The sequence below is a fragment of the Salmo salar genome, chromosome ssa01 (genome assembly GCF_905237065.1).
Source record: "Salmo salar chromosome ssa01, Ssal_v3.1, whole genome shotgun sequence".
Lineage (NCBI taxonomy): Eukaryota > Metazoa > Chordata > Actinopteri > Salmoniformes > Salmonidae > Salmo > Salmo salar.
The window spans coordinates 140,354,236-140,377,796 of NC_059442.1; the positions used below are offsets into that span (position 1 = coordinate 140,354,236).

A 23,561-nucleotide genomic window follows, 5' to 3' on the forward strand; every position below is an offset into this window, starting at 1 on the left:
GTTTGTGTGTGTGTGTGTGTGTGTGTGTGTGTGTGTGTGTGTGTGTGTGTGTGTGTGTGTGTGTGTGTGTGTGTGTGTGTGAGAGAGAGAGGTCAGTATTTGTCGAACACACTAAAGAGACAAGCGATGTATGTTTGAAGGAGTGCGCAACGGGGCCTCTCTGGGCCTGTTTGGGATAGCATCTCCGCCTCCCTGATAGAACAAAGAGAGCGCCCAGGGCCCATGCAATATGCATGGCCCTAGTTAACCTCCTATCATGCAGCCAGGCAGGGAGCTGCTCCTTAGTCAGGGCTTAAGTGGTTGCTGCCCTCCCAGCCCACCCTGTGTTTTTGTTTGCTGAGCTGAGGCCCGTGGATTAGCCTACCGCACCATCAAATGCCCAATGGGGAATTCTCAGTGCATTTACTGCCTTAGCGTAGCATGCTTGCTAGCTGGCTAGCTCACTGTATACAGCGTCTCACTATCATTAGATAAGCCATTTCATGGAGCCTTCCCAGGCTCACGGAACCCCCCACTGGGGTTTCAACATGCCAAATCCGTACATTATGTGTTTAAGTGGACGTGAAGGAGTGAGCTGTTTGCTTTATGGCTACATCACTCCTTGTTTAAGAAGTGGGCATGAGTAAAGGACATGGTGCATAGGGTAGTGTGTTTTTCACCCCTTCTTTAAAGGGCAGAGGGCATACCTTTTCACACGTACCAACAAACATGTGTGATCATTCTACAGTGGTCCCTGCAGCATACGCTCAAATCGGTTTGATTATTTCGAAAGTCCAGTTTCGATTGACGCAACAGTCAGCATATGAGCTAGCCACACTGTTTTTTCACAAAAACATTTTGTGCGAACACAGTCCTTACAAAGTTATGTCCTGAATGTGACAAGTTTATTTTTGGATGCAATGTTCAGACATTCACAGAACTAGCAACAGCATACACAATCATCCAAACCGGAAAATATAAGCTACATTAGACTACCGCTAACTGACATAACACAAGCGGTCAGATTTAGTTAACTCTCGGCTAACAGAAACCACAATATTAATTACCTAATAGCAATTACTATTTATAATTCATCACATCATCGGTAAGCTCAACATCGAAATAATTGAGTAAAACACTTTCTAGAAATCACAAGTAATCTGACGATGGGTAGTTTGTGTGGGCCGCCATGTTTGTTTTTCGCGTCAACCAAAGATAATAACAGGAGACAAGATGAGTTTGATATGTTTGAAGTATGCATGTTGAAGGGGGTGTGTCGTCTACAATCATTCACTTCCCTTCATTCACTTACGGAAGTTTACCCGAAAGATGAGTGAACCATTTGGTCTGACAGACATTTACGTGACACCCAGAATGCATTGTATAATGTCAACAAACGTGGCACCACTCATAGCTGGCAAATAGTTTAGGATTAGCTCATTATAATCAGTAAAACCATTAAAAGTATTTTACACACATCATAGCTGTCCATTACAATCTATGCAATAATCGGAATGGATTATTTGTCACCAGTACTTGAAAACGTGAACAAAACTGTAAATACATTATGCTCTGTACATACAGTACCAGTCAAAAGTTTGGACACACCTACTCATTCAAGAGTTTTTCTTAATTTTTACTATTTAGTGAAGACAGCAAAACTATGAAATAACCCGTGGAGTCATGTAGTAACCAAAAAAGTGTGTGATGTGGTGAGGTTGGACACAGGTGCAGAGAAGAGACCAGACGAGGAATCAGTGGTTAACCTCTTGGGGCTAGGTGGGACGCTAGCGTGCCACCCGTGGTGCACTCCATCAACAGCAGGTGCATTTCAAGAGCGGCAAATTTGAATCCAAATAAATGTCAAAATTCAAATTTTTCAAAAATACAACTATGTTACACCATTTGAAAGATAAACATCTCCTTAATCTAACCACGTTTTACGATTTCAAAAAGGTTTTACGGCGAAAGCATAAATTTAGAGTATGTTAGGACAGTACATTTACAAGAGTTGTGTGTAATGTTTTGTCAAGTCAAAGACAGGGTCACCAAAACCATAAAACCAGCTAAAATGATACACTAACCTTTTACAATCTCCATCAGATGACACTCCTAGGACATTATGTTAGACAATGCATGCATTTTTAGTTCTATCAAGTTGATATTTATATCCAAAAACAGCGTTTTACTATGGCATTGATGTTGAGGAAATCGTTTCCCTCCAATAACCGGCAGTCAAGTCAGCGTCACAAATTAAATAATTAAAATTAGAAAACATTGGTAAAATATTATATTGTCATTTAAAGAATTATAGATTTACATCTTTTGAACGCAATCAACTTGCCAGATTTAAAAATAACCTTACTGGGAAATCACACTTTGCAATAATCTGAGCACTGTGCCCAGAAAAATACGCGTTGCGATACAGACTAGACGTCATGTTGGGGAGATCTAAAATCGAAAATACTATGTAAATAATCCATTACCTTTGATTCTCTTCATCAGATGTCACTTCCAGGTATCACAGGTCCATAACGAATGTAGTTTTGTTCAAAAAAGCTCATCATTTATGTCCAAAAATCTCCGTCTCGTTAGCACATGATGTAAGCCAGCCGGACTTCTCGTCATGAACGAGGGGAAAAAATATATTTCCGTTCGTTCAAACATGTCAAACGTTGTATAGCATAAATCATTAGGGCCTTTTTAACCAGAACATGAATAATATTCAAGGTGGACGAATGCATAGTCTTTTATAACGTATTGGAACGAGGGTACCCAACATGAACTAGCGCGCCAGGTGTCTAATGGGACATCACCGTTCCATGGCTCTTGTTCGGTCAGATCTCCCTCCAGAAGACTCAAAACACTTTGTAAAGGCTGGTGACATCTAGTGGAAGCAATAGGAAGTGCCAAAATATTCCTAAACCCCTGTGTTTTTCAATGGGATAGGTTTAAAGTCAATACAACACATCAGGTATCCACTTCCTGTCAGAAAATGTCTCAGGGTTTTGCCTGCCAAATGAGTTCTGTTATACTCACAGACACCATTCAAACAGTTTTGGAAACTTTAGAGTGTTTTCTATCCATATATAATAAGTATATGCATATTCTAGTTACTGGGTAGGATTAGTAACCAGATTAAATCGGGTACATTTTTTTTATCCAGACGTGCAAATGCTGCCCCCTAGACCCAACAGGTTAAGGATAAACATGATACTTTACTGAGAAACGGTAGCTGCAGGATCACAGTACACTTGAAAAAAATATATGTGTCTCGAAAACTCACTCAGGACACGACCGCACACTAAACAATTCAATCTTCTGCAAAGGACAACAGAAAACACACATATTTTAACAGGGAAATCATAATGAGTAAATAGGACACACCTGAGTGTCGTTAATGTCTCTAGGACGGTCTCTGCCACCCTCTGGTGTATGCCCTCTGCGTACAAAAATGGGCAAGGGCTCTCCTCGAAGAGGGAAGTTTGTCCGGCTCAGTAAGGCCTCAAACATAAATTGTCCGCAACTGTGTAATGGGCTACTTCTATGTCAGTTAATGAGGAGGCGAAACACACCTCAATTCAAACTGTTGTTAGAAAATACAACTCATTATTTGAAATTGACAAGTTGAAACAGTGTATTAATAATTAGCAGGCAGCACGTGTTAACTGGCCTGTTGCGTAATAATCACATTTTAGAGCAGTGAGTGCATTCTGAAATCAGTTGCATAAAACAGCTCACGCTGGGGCGACCATTAGAGATAGTTGTAACTCACATATGAAAAGTTTAGCAATAGAGCCACCATAGGGCAATGACCACTGACGATTGATTTTGTAAAAAATAAACATCTTCCAAAAAAATAGCAACGCCCTGCTCCTGCCCTGACTTTTCCTAAATATTTAAATTTTATATTGCTCAGTTGTCCGATTTTTTTATCGTAAACAGAAAAGTATTTGAGGCAGTTTTTTTGCATTTTTTATTTTACAGCTATTACTAACTTAAGGGGCCACGACAAATGAGCAAGATGGCACTGGAGGGTAGGGCTACCATCTTATCGGCTCTTAACCATATTTGGTTTGCGTTTTCGTGTTGTTCGTAACTTGTTTTGTACATAATGTTGCTGCTACCGTCTCTAATGACTGAAAAGAGCTTCTGGACATCAGAACTGGGATTACCTGAAATTGGACGGGGAGTTGTTCTTCAACGAGTCGGACGTGAAGGATATACTACAGACACCCGACCAGGCCCAGATCCCCGTGATTCGCTGGAAAAGGAAAAGTAGGTTTCGCGGAAAGAGATCAGAATGCCTCGTGAGGATCAGGCGATGAGTGGCTAATTTACCCTTGCCTTCCGTTCTGCTAGTTAATGTTAAATCGCTGGAAAATAAATGGGACAAACTGAAAGCACGTATATTCTACCAACGAGACATTAAAAACTGTAATATCTTATGTTTCACCGAGTCATGGCTGAACAGCGACATTAAGAACATACAGCTGGCGGGTTATACACTCTATCGGCAGGACAGAACAGCAGCCTCTGGTAAGACCCAGGACGGGGGCCTATGCATATTTGTAAACAATAGCTGGTGCACGATATCTAAGGAACACTCAGGGTTTTGCTCGCCTGAGGTAGAGTATCTCATGATAAGCTGTAGACCACACTATCTACCTAGAGTTTTCATCTGTATTTTTCGTAGCTGTCTACATACCACCAGAGACAGAGGCTGGCACTAATACTGCACTCAGTGAGCTGTATTCTGCCATAAGCAAACAGGAAAACGCTCATCCAGAGACAGCACTCCTAGTGGCCAGGGACTTTAATGCAGGGAAACTTAAATCAGTTTGACCTCATTTATATCAGCATGTCACATGTGCAACCAGATGGAAAACATTCTAGACCACCGTTACTCCACACACAGAGATGCGTGCAAAGCTCTCCCTCGCCCTCCATTTGACAAATCTGACCATAACTCTATCCTCCTGCTTACAAGCAAAAATTAAAGCAGGAAGCACCAGTGACTCGGTCTATAAAAAAAGTGGTCAGATGAAGCAGATGCTAAACTACAGGACTGTTTTGCTAGCAGACTGGAATATGTTCCGGGATTCTTCCGATGGCATTGAGGAGTATACCACATCAGTCACTGGCTTTATCAATAAGTACGTTGACTCAAGGTGACTGTACGTACATACCCCAACCAGAAGCCATGGATTACAGGCAACATTCGCACTGAGATAAAGGATTGAGCTGCCACTTTCAAGGAGCAGGACTCTAACCCGGAAGCTTATAAGAAATCCCGAAATGCCCTCCGACGAACCATCAAACAGGCAAAGTGTCAATACAGGACAGGACTAAGATTGAATCGTACTACACCGGCTTGCAAACTATTACAGACTACAAAGGGAAGCACAGCCGAGAGCTGCCCAGTGACATGAGCATACCAGATTAGCTAAATAATTTATATGCTCGCTTCAAGGCAAGTAACAGTGAAACATGCATGAGAGCATCAGCTGTTCCAGATGACTGTGTGATCACTCTCTCCACAGCCGATGTGAGTAAGACCTTTAAACAGGTCAACATACATAAGACCGCTGGGCCAGACGGATCACCAGGACGTGTGCGCCGAGCATGCGCTGACCATCTGGCAAGTGTTTTCACTGACATTTTCAACCACTCCCTGTCTGAGTCTGTAATACCAGCATGTTTCAAGCAGACCAGCATAGTCCCTGTGCCCAAGAACACTAATGTAACCTGCCTAAATGACTACCGACCCGTAGCACTCACGTCTGTAGCCATGAAATGCTTTGAAAGGCTGGTCATGGCTCACATCAACACCATTATCCCAGAAACCCTAGACTCACTCCAATTTTCATACTGCACCAACAGATCCACAGATGATGCAATCTCTATTGCACTCCACACTGCCCTTTCACACCTGGACAAAAGGAACACATATGTAAGAAAACTATTCATTGACTACAGCTCAGCGTTCAACACCATAGTGCCTTCAAGGCTCATCACTAAGCTAAGGACCCTGGGACTAAACACCTCCCTCTGCAACTGGATTCTGGACTTCCTGACGGGCCGCCCCCCAGGTGGTAGGGGTAGGTAACAACACATCCGCCCCGCTGATCCTCAACACGGGGCCCTTCTGGGGTGCGTGCTCAGTCCCCTCCTGTACTCCCTGTTCACTCATAACTGCACGGCCAGGCACGATTCCAACACCATCATGAAGTTTGCTGACACAATTACCAACAACGATGAGACAGCCTATATGGAGGAGGTCAGAGACATGACTGTGTGGCGCAAGGATAACAACCTCTCCTTCAATGTGATCAAGACAAAGGAGATGATTGTGGACTACAGGAAAAGGAGGACCGAGCACACCCCCATTCTCATCGACAGGGCTGTAGTGGAACAGGTTGAGAGATTCAAGTTCCTTGGCGTCCACATCACCAACAAACTAACATGGTCCAAGCACACCAAGATAGTCATGAAGAGGCCACAACAAAAATCTATTCCCTCCCAGGAGACTGAAAAGATTTGGCATGGGTCCTCAGATCCTCAAAAGGTTTTACAGCTGCACCATCAAGAGCATCCTGACAGGTTGCATCACTGCCTGGTATGGCAACTGCTCAGTCTCCGACCGCAAGGCACTACAGAGGGTAGTGTGTACGGCCCAGTACATTACCGGGGCCAAGCTTCGTGCCATCCAGGACCTTTATACCAGGTGGTGTCAGAGGAAGGCCCAAAAATGGTCAAATACTCCAACCACCCTTGTCATAGACTGTTCTCTCTGCTACTGCACGGCAAGCGGTACCGGAGCACCAAGTCCACGTCCAAGAGGCTTCTAAACAGCTTCTACCCCCAAGCCATAAGACTCCTGAACACCTAATCAAATGGCGACCCATACTATTTGCATTGCCCCCCATGCTGCTGCTACTCTCTGTTATTATCTATGCATAGCCACTTTATTAATAACTCTACCTACACGTACATAATTTCCTCTATTACCTCGGCACCGGTAACCCCCGCACATTGACACATTGACTCTGTATCGGTACCCCCTGTATATATCCCCACTATTGTTATTTACTGCTGCTCTTAATTATTTGTTATTCTTATCTCTTACTTTTTTAGGGATTTTCTTAAAACTGCCTTGTTGGCTAATAAGGATCCGTCCCTTTTTTTCAATTTTCCCCTAAAATGACTTACCCAAATCTAACTGCCTGTAACTCAGACCCTGAAGCAAGGATATGCATATTATTGGTACCATTTCAAAGGAAACACTTTGAAGTTTGTGGAAATGTGAATGGAATGTAGGAGAATATAACACAATAGATCTGGTTAAAGATAATATAAAGAAAAAAAACATTAATTTGTATTTCTTTGTACCATCCTCTTTGAAATGCAAGAGAAAGGCCATAATGTATTATTCCAGCCCAGCTGCAATTTAGATTTTGGCCACTAGATGGCAGCAGTGTATGTTCAAAGTTTTAGACTGATCCAATGAACCATTGTATTTCTGTTCAAAAATGTTGTATCAAGACTGCCCAAATGTGGCTAATTTGTTTATTAATAACTTTTCATGTTCAAAACTGTGTACTCTTCTCAAATTATAGAATGGTATTCTTTCATTCTAATAGCTACTGTAAATTGGACAGTGCAGTTAGATTAACAAGAATTTAAGCTTTCTGCCAATAGCAGATATGTCCATGTCCTGGGAAATTGTCTTGTTACTTACAACCTCATGCTAATCGCATTAGCCTATGTTAGCTCAACCGTCCCGTGGACGGGACACTGATCCCGAAGAAGTTGGGCTTGTAAGTAAGTGTTTCACTGTAAGGTCTACTACACCTGTTGTATTTGGCACATGTGACAAATAATATTTGATTTGATTTGAGCCGAAGTGCGTTGGTACCCAGGTGCTAATGCATCTCTCTCCTCACTGAATGAATGTTGTCAATGGATGAATGGGCGATAGGAACCAGATAGAAACAGATAATTGTGCATGTGACTTCACAATTTAATTTGAATTAATTGAATGATGAGGAGGTGGGTGAAGGGGGGGATTGAATTTCAATGATCTGAATGATGAGGGTACGGAGGATGATTGTATTTAGAACAATAGTGTAATGAGAGAGCAGGTCCTACAGCTAACGCAAAGAGACAAATTGGCAGCACACTCTACAGTTTTCCTTGTTTATGTGACATGCAGATGTTGCAGCACATCAGAGATTGTACTGTCGCAGGGCAGAAGCGCCTCCTACTCTCCCTCTTCCCCACGCACAACAGCTTCAACTCAGGAAAAAGAAGACACAATGTCAAGTCGGCAGGTGCACACGGAACAAGGCCAAAGAAAACTGTACAGTGCAACCGATTTGTTTGTGGGGCTTGCTCACGCAAAGCCCCAAAGCTGTGTACTGTCTGTGGACCCAAAGCATAAAGAGAAGACGTGATTAATTCATGCATAAGGGCACAAACAGGGACCGATACGATCAACAAATTACTGTTTTTATTTCTTGCCATGGATATATTGCTACAATTATTTCTTCATGCAATTGATCCGTTACAATTGTTCATGCGCTGGTGCTTTTGTTTAGGAATACAGCAAATCATTTCACCTGACTGGTTATATTATTATTACATATTTCGTTTCTGCTTTGTCAGAAGCTGTAACTGAACGGTTTTAATTACTAACTCTATTACTAATCAAATCTACAAATAAAGTTGATCAAATGGATTACACTGTCATTTCTTATTGTAAGGGAAACGAAAATAGGCTATAGGCTTACGTTTTTCTCGAGGACTTTGTAGAATTATACAAAATTATACAAAACAATCCTTTCTACCTAAGGAAATAACTATTGTTAGATTTGAAATTGATATATCTCCACAAATATTTCTTCATGCAATTCATCCTTTACCATTGTTTATGCAATATTTATCAAGCCTTGGTGCTTATGTTTGCGCACCTTGTGGGTTGATATGCATCTGATGCGTATGCTAAAGGAGGTGCCCAGCAACGTTCTCAACATTCTCTAGCGGCTACTTATAGGCTGAAAGGCCAGGCGGTTCTAGTGTTATGAGAAAATGTATTGTATTAAAGTCATGATCACATTCTGATGATGTTTTAGCGCGTCTAACTGGAAAACATAGAGCAAAGCACGATATGATTTGTTTTTAATTAATATTTTAACGCACATATTAAATCATTTTTATGCGATGAAACTGTAAAATGTGTTTTAAAAGTACTTTTAAAGAACAATGGTATCCTGATTCATATTATATAATATAAGTCCATATTAAAATATATATATATACTTGAAACCAATAAGACACTTCGAAACCACTAAGACAGTTCATAGTCTTGTCTTTTTGAGGAAGCAAATTACAATGTCAGTTTACACAAACTAACTGAACCATACACATGAATGTAACAGTGTTTCCATTGTACAACAAGTAAGGAAACATAATATCCAACTTCATCATAACTTCAAATTCTCACGCTATTTGACTTTTATTCTACAACTTTTTATTTTAGCACTCCACTTTATAGTCTCGTTGGCATTCCCTGAGCGTCCCCGGCAAAGTGATGTATGATAATAATTCATGATGTGAGCACACCTGAGAGACAGACTGACAGAGTGGGGGAGGTTGAGAAATGACGCTGTCTGTGGAGTGGGCTATACCGCTGTGAGCCGGGCCACATCCATCTCCAAACTCCTTCTCTGTCGCTTACTTTGGGCTGCTCCGCTCCTGCACACACTGCACTGGAGTAAATAGCCCTTGTCCAGACGCATCATCGTTCCTCCGAGAGACTCTCAGGTCTACATATCTCACTTTAATTGAACTCTTGATGCATTGTGAACCATCGGGGAACAGCACACCGCTTGGTAATTGAGGCGCTAGATAAATAGTTGCTTCCTTCTGTGTTTTTTTAGGGATCATGTTACGATTTGTGCCGAGGAAACAACGGAAATAGTATTCTCTCTCATTTTTTGTCTCGGTGGCACAAATGGAGCAGAACATGTTTAGATGGGTCATACAAGTCCCCCGGGGTTTGGGGATTTTCTGCCTAGTAGAAGAAAAGCAGAAATGTGCCTGGGCTACACTGCAATCCACACTTGCTCCATCTCATAATGATTTTCAAAGGGGGTCTATGCAAACCATGCCATTACCCATTGTAAACTGGAGCTCTCTATTTTGAAAGATTAACTGGAAAGATACTTGTCCAACTTTTCTCATCTGTAGTCCTTTGTGCTTTGCCTCTTACAGCAGCCTGATTCAGCGGTGATACACACTTTGAAAAAGGGCAAAGCTTCTGAGGTATTTTCTTTTTCAGCTGTGAATTACACAACTGCTTCTTCATGCTAAACTTGACAACATTCAAAGACGGTTATTTTTTCAGAGGTTGAACTAGGATGACTGAAGTGTTCGACAGAGCGGCGAGGGGAAGCCCATTGAATAAGGCCCAATTGATCTGCTGTAACTAGGCTTTGCAATTTACATTGTAACTGCCCAGATGTATACCATTGAATTCCAAATCTTTTGCACGTTAAAGCCCTCAGTCATAGCCAGTAAACAAATGAAAGTTGAGGAAACTACTGAACAAAGTGTTTTCATAGACCTGCTCTCATTCAAATGTGTTTTATTTGCTTTAATCTACCTTGTTTGCATCTACAACATACCAGTGTCTCTTTCTCAAGCTTGTATCCACCCTTTTGAAATGTGAAAACTTTTAACACATCTCACATCTCATTGCTTTGTCCCCCACACAGCCCTTGACCCCAAGCAGGAGACGGTCGAGGCATTGATGCAGCGGTTTAAGGAGAGTTTCCGTCCTAACACGACCATGGAGATCGCCCACTTTCAACACGTCACACACAGCTCCTCCACAGGACGCAAGAGAGGCCCAAGCCACACCAGAGGTAAGACAACAGCTCATTAGTCACTGTTCTTTTCAGTATGGACACCTTTTATCAACGCACAGAGAGCATATTTCTGTCAAGTTTGACATCCAGTATGTATTCAGTGGGACAACAGTTAATGAGTCACTATTCTGTTCAAATGTAAGAGCAGCATAATTGGCTACATATACAGTCCAAGCATATGTTGAGGATCCTTTGGCTTGTCAGATTTAATGTCACATGCATGACTTCAGACCTTCTCAGGAACATAAATTCAGATCTTGGCCGTTGCTGTGCACAGAAACCTTCTTTTAATCATGGATGGGTCTTTTACGGTCATGTTTGAGTGCACAGCAACAGACAAGATCTGAATTTATGTTCCTGAGAAAGTCGGAAGTCAAGAATGTGACATTAACCCTAACAAGCCAAAGGATCCTCAACATATGACCGTAGAAGACCCATCCATGCCATTGACATGACACCCTACTGGAAGAGACTGACTGGCCACTGTGGAAATGTGAGACATTAACCTTGGACAGCTAACCTCGTGCTCTTGACTACATACCCTGTCACCCTCACACCACCTTCTCTACACTCAGTGGCCAGTTTATTAGGCACACCCATCTAGTACTGGGTCGGACCCTCCTTTGCCTCCAGAACAGCCTGAATTCTACGGGGCATGGAAACGTTGCTCAATTGGTATCAAGGGACCTAACGTGTGCCAGGAAAACATGTCCCACACCATTACACCACCCCACCAGCCTGTACTGTTGACACCAGGCAGGATGGGGCCATGGACTCATGCTGCTTACACCAAATCCTGACTCTGCCATCAGCATGACGCAACAGGAACTAGGATTCGTTGGACCAGGCAATGTTTTTCCACTTCTCAATTGTCCAGTGTTGGTGATCGCATGCCCACTGGAGTCAATTCTTCTTGTTTTTAGCTGATAGGAGTGGAACCTGGTGTGGTCATCTGTTGCAGTAGCCCATCCGTAACAAGGATCAACGAGTTGTGCGCTGTGCGATATCGTTCTGCACACCACTGTTGTACTGCACCGTTATTTGCCTGTTTGTGGGCCACCGGTTAGCGTTCTTGATTCTTGCTATTCTCCCTGCAGCTGACTGGATGTTTTTTGTTTGTTGCACCATTCTCAGTAAATCCTAGACGCTGTTGTGCATGAAAAGCCCAGGAGGCCAGCAGTTTCTGAGATAATGGAACCGGTGCACCTGGCACCGACAATCATACCATGCTCAGAGTTGCTTTGGTCACTATTTTTGCCCATTCTAACGTTCAATTGAACAGTAACTGAATGCCTCGATGCCTGTCTGCCTGATTTATATAGCAAGTCACGGCCATGGCCTACTGTCTGTAAGAGCGAACCATTTTCGTGAACGGGGTGTTGAAAAAATTATATTTTGTTTTCCTTTACAGCTTTAACTCTCAAGTTAGAAGTCATTTTGTCATTGAGAGACCCTGAGCGAATAGCCCAGGAATTAGCTTAGCTTTGTTAGCAAATGTCGGCTCTGTGAAATCAAATCCTTTCATTGGATCCAGCTCTCAAATGTTCAAATCCTAGAGAGTCTCAGTGCAAGTCACTCGCAGGAGATTTCCTCTCTGTGACTCAGAAAGGAAATAAACTTTTTTCATGACCTTTAATTACAGCTGAAAGTGTGTTTCGCAGCAGAAAGAGGAAGCCAGTCCAGGATAACAAACATGCTAATGGGACTAGTGCTTTTACGGAAGGGAAACTCAATTAGCCAAGAGAGGGAAAGGGGAGTTCGGCGGCTAGGCCCGGAGATTAGGCCTCGTGAGGAAATTAATTTGCAGTCAAATTATACGTGCGATGGAGAAGGCGGGAACTGGGAATGTGCGAGGCGAGAGGGAGGCTGGGAAGTACTTTTCTATTTCATTTCGGCTGGCTTGACAGCGTTTTATGCTGTGAATTAGTTCCCTTTTCTGCCGTCTCTCCCCGTCTCCCCGAGCCCCACTGTACATTTGCATGTTTTACATTGATGCCAGTTTTTAAGTAGATTAAGCGTGAGAGCAGCTGTGAGGTTTTCTCTCCTTTTCCCCGTCATTGTTGCTGCTGATGACTTTTACATTGTAATGAGGGGCCATGGCGGAGACAGGCCCTTTGGCACAGTGGCACCGGGTCCATGCTGCGTGGGGGTGTCTCAGTGACACCATACAGGCAAGGGGGAGAGGACACCATCTGTGCACTTTATTAAGAGTCTTGCTGACGAGTGACACTAAATACATTCCTTAGAATTAGATTGTTGGGAGAACTGAAGAGAAACAGTTCTAGTTGTGGGATCCTTTCCTTCAAATAGTTTTGTTCCTGTTCTTGTTTGGGTGTAAGCTTGTGTTTGAGAAAGAATACAGAGTAAGAGTGAGGTACCTGTCTGTATCTTGATGCCCCTCGACTATTCAGAATTAGTCCAGTAAGGTCATCATCACCGAGCCTGGAATGCAAATACCAATGAAGGGATAGAGGGGGAGAGAGAGAGATAGAAAGAGGGCAAGATAGAGACCCCACTTCAGCACCAAGGACTGAGTCCAGTGTGAGTGAGAACAATACTGAATAAAAATATAAATGCAACAATTTCACAGATTTTACAGAGTTATAGTTGATATAAGGAAATTAGTCAATTTAAATAAATAAATTAAGCTCTAATCTATCGATTTTACATGACTGGGTAGGGGTACAGCCATGGGTTGGCCTGGGAGGGGATTGGCCCACTCACTTGGCAGGCAGGCCCACCCACTGGGGAGCCAGGCCCAGCCAATCAGTATGAGTTTTTCCCCACAAAAGAGCTTTATTACAGACAGAAATACTCCTCAGCAACCCCACCCCACCCCCACTCAGACAATCCCACCGGCGAAGAAGCGGGATGTGGAGTTCATGGGCAGGCGTGGTTACACATGGTCTCCGGTTGTGAGGCCGGTTAGACGTACTGCCAAATTCTGTAAAACAACATTGGATATGGTAGAGAAATTAAAATTCAGTTCTCTGGCAACAGATCTGGTGGACATTCCTACAGTCAGAATGCCAATTGCACGCTCCCTCAACTTGAGACATCTGTGGTATTGTGTTGTGTGACAAAACTGCATGTTTTAAAGTGTCATTTTATTGTCCCTAGCACAAGGTGCACCTGTGTAATGATGCTGTTTAATCAGCTTCTTGATATGCCACACCTGTCAGGTGGATTATCTTGGCAAAGCAGAAATGCTGACTAACAGGGATGTAAACACATTTATGCACAACATTTGAGAGAAATACGTTTTTTAGCATATAGAAAATGTCTGATTTCTTTTTCAGCTCATGAAACATGGGACCAACACTTTACATGTTGCATTTATATTTTTGTTCAGTGTAGTTGTATTGGTAAAGTTTCTCCAGAGCAAAGGTCCAGTTGAAGTGTTGTTTGATTTAGTGAAAGACTAATAAGACTCAACCGTCAAAGGAGAGCTGACCTTGGTGCTGAAGTTAAGAAGCGCTCTCTCCACTTCTCTCTCTTCTTTTCTATTTTATTAATTCAATTACATTCATAGGGGCTTCATTGGCATGGGAAATATAGGTTTACATTTCCAAAGCAATTTAAAATATGAGCTACTTGTCAAACACACACACATGCACGCACGCATAAGGACATCAACACACAGAGACACAAATCTCTCTCTTCATATTTTTGTCTTTCTTTCACCGCGCATTGTTTGAGTGCTCCAAGATTGGGCTAGTTAACATTCTGCCCAAGCCACAATTTAGAGACACTCTTTGAAGTCTCTTCGCAGTTGCATTTAGTCTCATTGAGTTTCTGTAATCTGTCCCGATTTGCATACACCTTTGTGCACCGTGTTTCCCTCTCTGAAGCCAATACTGTTTGATGTGTTTCTTATAAGCTGTGCAAGTGTTTGATGTGTTAGAACTCATCTTTGGCCCACTATGATAACCTGACCTTCTGGTTATTATCCTTTTTATCTGATATTAATTGATGCTTGGAAGTTACACATAAAAGTGTTCTGTGTTTGTGTCTCTTCCACCGTTATAGAGAGTGTAAGGAGACAGAGGGCAGTTGGCTGAATTTGCAAAGCCTATTACTTGAGAGAGAGAGAGAGAAATAAATAAATGCTAGAGTGTGTTTGATTCAGGGAGTGTTGATGGCTGGTGAATCCATTCTGTGCTTGGCTGCACTTTCAGCACCCTTCAATCTTCCCTCTAGACAATATACAGTGATTACAGCTCTGGGCCCGAAGCCGTAGGTTCTCTATGACGGGCCAGCCCGCTGATCTACCGCCAGACACAACAGTGTGTGTATGTGCATGTGTGTGTGCATACTCCTGTCCAGACTATTAAATCAATGGACTCATACTTCACTGGAAGTCGAGGAATGTGTTCCTAGCCATCAATGTAATTACCACACTCTGACACTGACTTGTTCTTCAGACCAGACTAACAGGATTTCTACTCATCATATGTCATGTCTCTTGTACTGTATGTCTGCCTGACTGCATAGCCCTACAGCAGTTATTCCTGTACCATATCCTCTGTCTCGCTGGATCTTCAATGGAAGTGTTGATGAGCTAACAGGAATAGGATTCATTTGACACTTACTGGTGTTAGGAGTGAAACATCCATTTTAGACGGGCCCTAACAATCCAGGGTGTCCCCAGCCTCACTGTGAGTTGCACAGGGTGTATGGGGGCCATAGGGGAGATGCAAGAATGACCCAAGATGGAGGAATGAAACCCCATGTGGCAGGTGTTAATAGCCCAAGGTGCCATCGTGCTAAAGGCTCTGGATTTGAGCCCCCATGGCGGCCAGTCATCAGTCATACCTTTTGGGATCGCATTTACCAAAGTGCTCTCTCCCTGTTCCCACCATTTACCGATTACACCCGTAGTGCTGCGTGTGCCATTTATATGGTCGTTAGCCTAAACGATCCATTAATCAAAATGGAAGAAACGTCCAGGTGAGATGGGGGTAGGGAAGAAGACCACGTTAGTGGGAGTGCTGCAACCAGACTGACCATTAAACCTCCACCTGTTCCAATGTTTTACCCTGGCCCATGTCACAGCAATAATGAGGACATGGATTCAGGCTGTAAAATGTGTCAGTGTGCTTTTATTGTGATGCCCTCAACAATATCTTTGTGGCACATCAATTTTAGAAAAGTCTTATTTTGAAAGCCTTCAGGTTCCAAAAACTCAGAGATTATTGAATCCTTTTGATTGTTATACTGTAAAGTGCAACTGTGCTGCCACCTGTTTGCCAGTTTCAAAACAAGATGGAGTTGAGCCACAGGCAGACAGAAACAGAAAGGGTCTGATACAGGGCAGAGACAGACAGCGACAGATACTGAGAAAAATACAGAGAAACAAGTGACAAAAACAAAGACTTGATTCACACATACACATGGATATACCTTGGACCAGTATTGAAAGTAGATTCTCTGAGCTCAGTGCAGTGTGAATGAGGAGAGAGGGGCACCCGCCTGGGGCCTCTAGGGTTGATCAGGGATCAGTGGAGCCACTGCAGTGTTGTTGCTTCCTGATATGCACTTGGCTGCCTGGGGCACTACAGCGTGGGCAACTGACGCTCCCGATACTCTCTCGCTGCGCTTGGACATCATTCCACCTAATCAGCCCACGATAATGCCTGCCAAGACCAGACTGCACCCAACAGCCAGTTAGAATGAAGCATGGTGAAATATAATACAGTGCTGTTGCCCACACACATTCATTGAGCTATAATGTAGGGTGTTCACTCTAGAATGTAGGAAAATACGGGGCAAATTCAAGAGGGCCCTACTAAATTAATGTCTAAACGTAGTTTTCTTTGCCCTATGTCACTATGAACCACATTCAACTAATCATTAGATTGTTCTCTACAATATTATAACCTTAAAGGGATACTTTGTAATTTCGTCAATGAGAACCTTTATATTCCTCCCCAGAGTCAGATAAAATTGTGAATACTATTTTTATGTCTCTGTGTCCAGTATGAAGGAAGTTAGAGGTAGTTTCCCGAGCCAATGCTAATTATCATTAGCACAATGACTGGAAGTCTATGGGTATCTGCTAGCATGTACTTAACAGTGTTGATTAATTAAGAACGTTAGTTTGTTGTGTCCATTGTTACTGTAGTTTAAGCTACCCAGCTCTTGGTTGTATCTCTTCTATTTTTTTGTAGACTAGAAGTACCCATGTCGACTAGGAGAAGTACCCATGTAGACTAGGAGAAGTACCCATGTAGACTAGGAGAAGTACTCATGTAGACTAGGAGAAGTACCCATGTAGACTAGGAGAAGTACCCATGTAGACTAGGAGAAGTACCCATGTAGACTAGGAGAAGTACCCATGTAGACTAGAAGTACCCATGTAGACTAGAAGTACCCATGTAGACTAGGAGAAGTACCCATGTTGACTAGGAGAAGTACCCATGTAGACTAGAATTACCCATGTAGACTATAAGTACCCATGTAGACTAGGAGAAGTACCCATGTAGACTAGGAGAAGTACCCATGTAGACTAGGAGAAGTACCCATGTAGACTAGAAATACCCATGTAGACTAGGAGAAGTACCCATGTAGACTAGAAGTACCCATGTAGACTAGGAGAAGTACCCATGTAGACTAGGAGAAGTACCCATGTAGACTAGGAGAAGTACCCATGTAGACTAGGAGAAGTACCCATGTAGACTAGGAGAAGTACCCATGGAGACTAGGAGAAGTACCCTTGGAGACTAGGAGAAGTACCCATGTAGACTAGAAGTACCCATGTAGACTAGAAGTACCCATGTAGACTAGGAGAAGTACCCATGTAGACTAGGAGAAGTACCCATGTAGACTAGGAGAAGTACCCATGTAGACTAGAAGAAGTACCCATGTAGACTAGGAGAAGTACCCATGTAGACTAGGAGAAGTACCCATGTAGACAAGGAGAAGTACCCATGTAGACTAGGAGAAGTACCCATGGAGACTAGGAGAAGTACCCTTGGAGACTAGGAGATGTACCCTTGGAGACTAAGAGAAGTACCCATGGAGACTAGGAGAAGTACCCTTGGTGACTATGACTAGCCCCTGCTAGAATGGCTTCAGAGAAGGAACCATGCATCTGTATGCATAGTATTACCATCACAATCTTGGATTGCAGCCTATACTATTAAAGGCACTATATTGACTGTGTCTCACAGCCTACTATTGAGAGCTAGAGCTCCTCCACAACCATTAGGCTGTGTTTACACAAGCAGCCCAATGCTCACCTTTTGCTTAATTATTGGCGGCAAGAGCTGGTCTGATTGGTCAAAAGACCAATTAGTGGAAAAAAAGATCAGAATTGGTCTGTATAATCACAGCCTTAGAAACCAATTTCTCAGCAGTCGTTTCTGCTAGGATTTCTGGCAAACAGGACATTTTGAATCATCACACTTTAGCAGCTTGCTGCATGACCACCTGTGAGAGGTAATGAAATGAGGATAGAAACAAGTATACAGACAGGTTCTAAATAGGATATATCCTGTCTCAATCATATATCATAGTCTTCATGGGTTTTCCATTCAAAATTAATTGAGGTATTAGTTTGTATCCATTTGAGCAGTGCTGCTTAGTGCGCTGGTGTCATAGATAGTGACACACTGAATGCAGCTCTTTCTTAATGTGATTACCATTAGCAGAGCTGGTTAGGACCTGTAATCACACACACACACACACACACACACACACACACACACACACACACACACACACACACACACACACACACACACACACACACACACACACACACACACACACACACACACACCTTGACCTTTAGAATGAGTAAGCTGTACTCGCCCGCTTGTCATGCCATGCTGGTTTTCATGCCTTTCCCTGGTGCTTTCCCTCCTGATGTACGGAGAAGGCGTTTGTTTATCCACATCTCTGTATAATTAAAGCCTGTGTTATTTTGGGTAAACCACGTTTAACCTTTTCCGATTTAAAAAGATGCACAGGGGGCCGTGGGTAGGTGCATAAAATGTGCTGCCATGTCAACATACACAGACAAAGACACACACACGGCCACACACACCTTACGATGCACGTTCCCATCTCAGTAACTCCCTTCCGTGCTTTCATACCGTCACATATAGAGCACACACAGACATACACACACACCCTCACTAGCCCACCCATGCTGAAGTCAGTTAGGTGTGGCAGTGTGTTGTTGTGATGGTGTGTACGGCAGTGTGGTGTTGTGTTGGTGTGTGTGGCAGTATGTTGTTGTGATGGTGTGTGTGGCTGTGTGTTGTTGTGATGGTATGTGTGGCAGTGTGTTGTTGTGATGGTGTGTGTGGCAGTGTGTTGTTGTGATGGTGTGTGTGGCATTGTGTTGTTGTGATGGTGTGTGTGGCAGTGTGTTGTTGTGATGGTATGTGTGGCAGTGTGTTGTTGTGATGGTGTGTGTGGCAGTGTGTTGTTGTGATGGTATGTGTGGCAGTGTGTTGTTGTGATGGTGTGTGTGGCAGTGTGTTGTTGTGATGGTGTGTGTGGCATTTTGTTGTTGTGATGGTGTGTGTGGCAGTGTGTTGTTGTGATGGTGTGTGTGGCAGTGTGTTGTTGTGATGGTGTGTGTGGCAGTGTGTTGTTGTGATGGTGTGTGTGGCAGTGTGTTGTTGTGATGGTGTGTGTGGCAGTGTGTTGTTGTGATAGTGTGTGTGTGGCAGTGTGTTGCTGTGATGGTGTGTGTGGCGGTGTGTTGTTGTGATGGTGTGTGTGGCAGTGTGTTGTTGTGATGGTGTGTGTGGCAGTGTGTTGTTGTGATGGTGTGTGTGGCAGTGTGTTGTTGTGGTGGTGTGTGTGGCAGTGTGTTGTTGTGATGGTGTGTGTGGCGGTGTGGCAGTGTGATGGTGAGTGTGGCGGTGTGGCAGTGTGATGGTATGTGTGGCAGTGTGTTGTTGTGATGGTGTGTGTGGCAGTGTGTTGTTGTGATGGTGTGTGTGGCATTGTGTTGTTGTGATGGTGTGTGTGGCAGTGTGTTGTTGTGATGGTATGTGTGGCGGTGTGTTGTTGTGATGGTGTGTGTGGCGGTGTGTTGTTGTGATGGTGTGTGTGGCAGTGTGTTGTTGTGATGGTGTGTGTGGCAGTGTGTTGTTGTGATGGTGTGTGTGGCAGTGTGTTGTTGTGATGGTGTGTGTGGCATTGTGTTGTTGTGATGGTGTGTGTGGCAGTGTGTTGTTGTGATGGTATGTGTGGCAGTGTGTTGTTGTGATGGTGTGTGTGGCAGTGTGTTGTTGTGATGGTGTGTGTGGCAGTGTGTTGTTGTGATGGTGTGTGTGGCAGTGTGTTGTTGTGGTGGTGTGTGTGGCAGTGTGTTGTTGTGATGGTGAGTGTGGCGGTGTGGCAGTGTGATGGTGAGTGTGGCGGTGTGGCAGTGTGATGGTATGTGTGGCAGTGTGTTGTTGTGATGGTGTGTGTGGCAGTGTGTTGTTGTGATGGTGTGTGTGGCAGTGTGTTGTTGTGATGGTGTGTGTGGCAGTGTGTTGTTGTGATGGTATGTGTGGCGGTGTGTTGTTGTGATGGTGTATGTGGCAGTGTGTTGTTGTGATGGTATGTGTGGCAGTAGCAGAGGGTGATCTGTGCTCCCTCACAAAAAAATGATTAGCTTTCATAGTGCAGAATGAAATCATCTCTGCCTCGCCTCCCAGTGCCTGCACCCCCTTAATCACTCCCATTACAGGGCAGATTGAAATGCAGCTCCCCCTCTCTTTCCCCATGTACCTTTCCCCCCTCCCTATCCTCTGTCTCTTGCCTCTCTCTCCTCCCCATCCTCACTCTCTCTCCCACAGTATTCTCTCTCTCTCTCTCTCTCTCTCTCTCTCTCTCTCTCTCTCTCTCTCTCACCTCGCTTTCGCCTTTCTTTGTAACCTCCCTCTCTCCCCACCCTCACTCTTGGTCTCCCTCTTCATCTAACCTTATTCACGCCCTCTCATTCCATCCTCCTTTCCTCTCACTGTCCTCCAACACTCTCTTCTTCTATTGCCTTTCTCCCCCTTCCCTCTCCTCATATTGCTCCATCCTGCCTTGTTACCTGGCGATGCATTTGGGACTGTCACTGCAGTATAAATTACTCTTATGCTCTGTGTAACTACTACATGTGCACGTTCCAATCAATGTCTGTGCAAGTCAGTGTGCCATGCAAAGACAGAAGCATTCACTAGAGTAATTGATAGTGAAGTGAATGCAATATTTATCTGTGAAAAGACTATAGCTTCAACTAATCTAAGAGTCTATTTAAACAGTAGATATTTACAAACATGGCCCAGCACATGAAATTAATAGAGAATGACCCTTTATAATCAAAAAAGTAAAGGTGTTGATTGAACAATTTCACATGCAGGAGAGTTTTAATTGGAACATTTTAAATTTTTTTGCAGAGGACATTTTAGTAAGGAAGGGTGTGAATCTACCTCTGCTGTGTTGGTGTTGCTGCACACACACCACACAGACACCAACACACACACAAGAACACTGTTAAAGGAGAGAGAGGCAGATGGAGAGTGGTTGAAGGAGTGAGAAAGGTGGCAGACAGACAGACACCCTCCATAGGGTGGCACAAGTCAGATAGGGAGGCAGCCAAACTAATTTAAAAAACATTTAGCATTAGCCTCCAGAGTCAATGCTTTTTATAGAGGTGTGCTGTGTTGGACACCAGTAGACAGGAGAGGGAGGTGTGTGTGTGCGTGTGTGTGCGTGTGTGTGTGTGTGCGTGTGTGTGTGCGTGTGTGTGTGCGTGTGTGCGTGTGCATGTGTGTGCGTGTGCGTGTGTGTGCGTGTGTGTGTGTGTGAGGTCTGAAAACTCACATTGTTCTGTCAGCTCCATAGTCCAAAATGGCATAAGTGACTTGGAGCCATTTCTCAAGAGCACTGGAACCACCTTCAGCAGAACACGACTAACCTGGTTGGAATGGTCGAGGTACACTCTGCCATTGGAGACTTTGATTGGGAAAGTAGAGGGTTTTTGCTGGGCCAACCGTGGAAGCACCTATAAATGTATCCCACCACAATCGCAACATGGCTTCTTCAGTGTACACTCTTTAGGCAAGTGGGCACGAGAACACCTCCAACAATGTTTGCCATCTTTTATCCACTCCTCTCTTGTTCTTGGACACTTCCTTGATTTCCAGGCAGCTGGTGATTAAGTGTTCATTTCTGTTGCAGAAGAGTCAGTCTATAAAATGAACCTCTTACAGGTTTCAGTAGCAGGAAGAACCACTAATCGAGTGGGCTGTGCACTCCAGGATTCAGGGGATTCTGCACCATGATAGATGTTGGTGGTCTGACCCTTGGAACTGGGGTTCTGCCTCTCTCTGCGCCTGTACTTTATGGTAGCGCTGGACTATTTTGGTTTAGATTCGCTACTGCTGCTTTGTCTTGAAGCCACCTTGACAGGTTTTGCAGGTTGTAGGGATTGAGGTTTGTTGAGTGTAGCTTACCCTTGAGCTGTAGGAACTCTATGATGCTGTCTCTGTGATACTTTGGCAGCTTGCATAGAAGTCTGTCAACATGGGAACAGCAGTTCAACTTATCGCCAGAAGGACCTTCCAAGGATAGCAGCATGTTTACCAGCAGATGGACTCGTAGAGCGAAGCTCTGGAACCCCTGAGAGTCACCAATCTTCACATCTTGGGCCGTGAGGATGGTGGCAATCTCACTTTGAGCAAGCTAATGAGGTTGGCCATACTGGAGCTGGAGTGCCTGAATGCTAGCTGTGTAAGGTGATGGGCGATGATGGCAGGACTGGCCAATCCTCTGTTCTTCAGGGAGCTTGAGATGTTCCAATAGGACATGGCACTTGTGTTTCTCATTCAGTTGTGGATGAGAGTCAAGGAGATTGTCCAGTTCCAGTTTTAGATTCTCTTTCACTGTCAGTGGTAAAAGGTGGGTTTAGGAGCGCCATACAGTGGCTGAGGATGACTTGCTTTGAAGGCTGGACTCATCTGCTGAGCTGGACGCCAGAAGGGGGTGGCTGCAGATACCCGGTTGGAGCTATATGTGGAACTTGCTGTGGGTAAGCTGGGTACTCTGGCTCAGGATATGGATCTTGTTGTGAGTGACCTGGGTAGACTGGCACTGGGACCTGATGAAGTACACTGGCTGATCTTGAGCAAGGACCGGATCAAATTAAATAAATGCTATTTGTCATATGCGACGAATACCGGATGAGAGACCTTGACCTGACCTTGACCAGGGGCTGGTTAAAAGCGCACTAGCTGACCTTGAACCGGGAAGGCTATGAGTGGACCAGTTGGCCTCGAGCTTACTTGCACAGGTTATGGATGGACCAGTTGGCCTTGAGCTTGGACTCTCTCTAGCTGCAGATGTAGGGCCTGAGGGAGAGTACGATCTGGTGGCTCAGCTGGAACTCAACTGGGGGTAAGCTGTCCATTAGGACGGGCTGTTGAGTCCACTGCACCAATGTGGGCCTGCATGGTGGGACCGAGGTGGGTCAGATGTCCATCTTGCTTGAGTTGAAATGACTTGGGTTTCTGCTGAACAGTTGCACCCTTTTCTGCTGTCCATGGGATGCAGTCGGGAGAGGGTGAAAACATCTGTCACTGCTCCTCAGTGCTCTCAACAGGGCAGGTTGCTGATCTGAAGGCCTGGCTGAGGCTGAAGATGTAGGTCGTATGT

General features: G+C 44.0%; 1 protein-coding gene across 1 annotated transcript in view; it reads left to right on the forward strand.

Annotated features, from left to right (window-relative positions):
* LOC106565912 (astrotactin-2) overlaps nt 1-23,561 on the forward strand; it is a 448,985-nt gene that overhangs the window by 152,964 nt on the left and 272,460 nt on the right. The window contains exon 4 of the mRNA XM_014133602.2: nt 10,758-10,907. Coding sequence (XP_013989077.2) covers nt 10,758-10,907 — 150 coding nt within the window. The remainder of the gene's footprint in view (nt 1-10,757; nt 10,908-23,561) is intronic.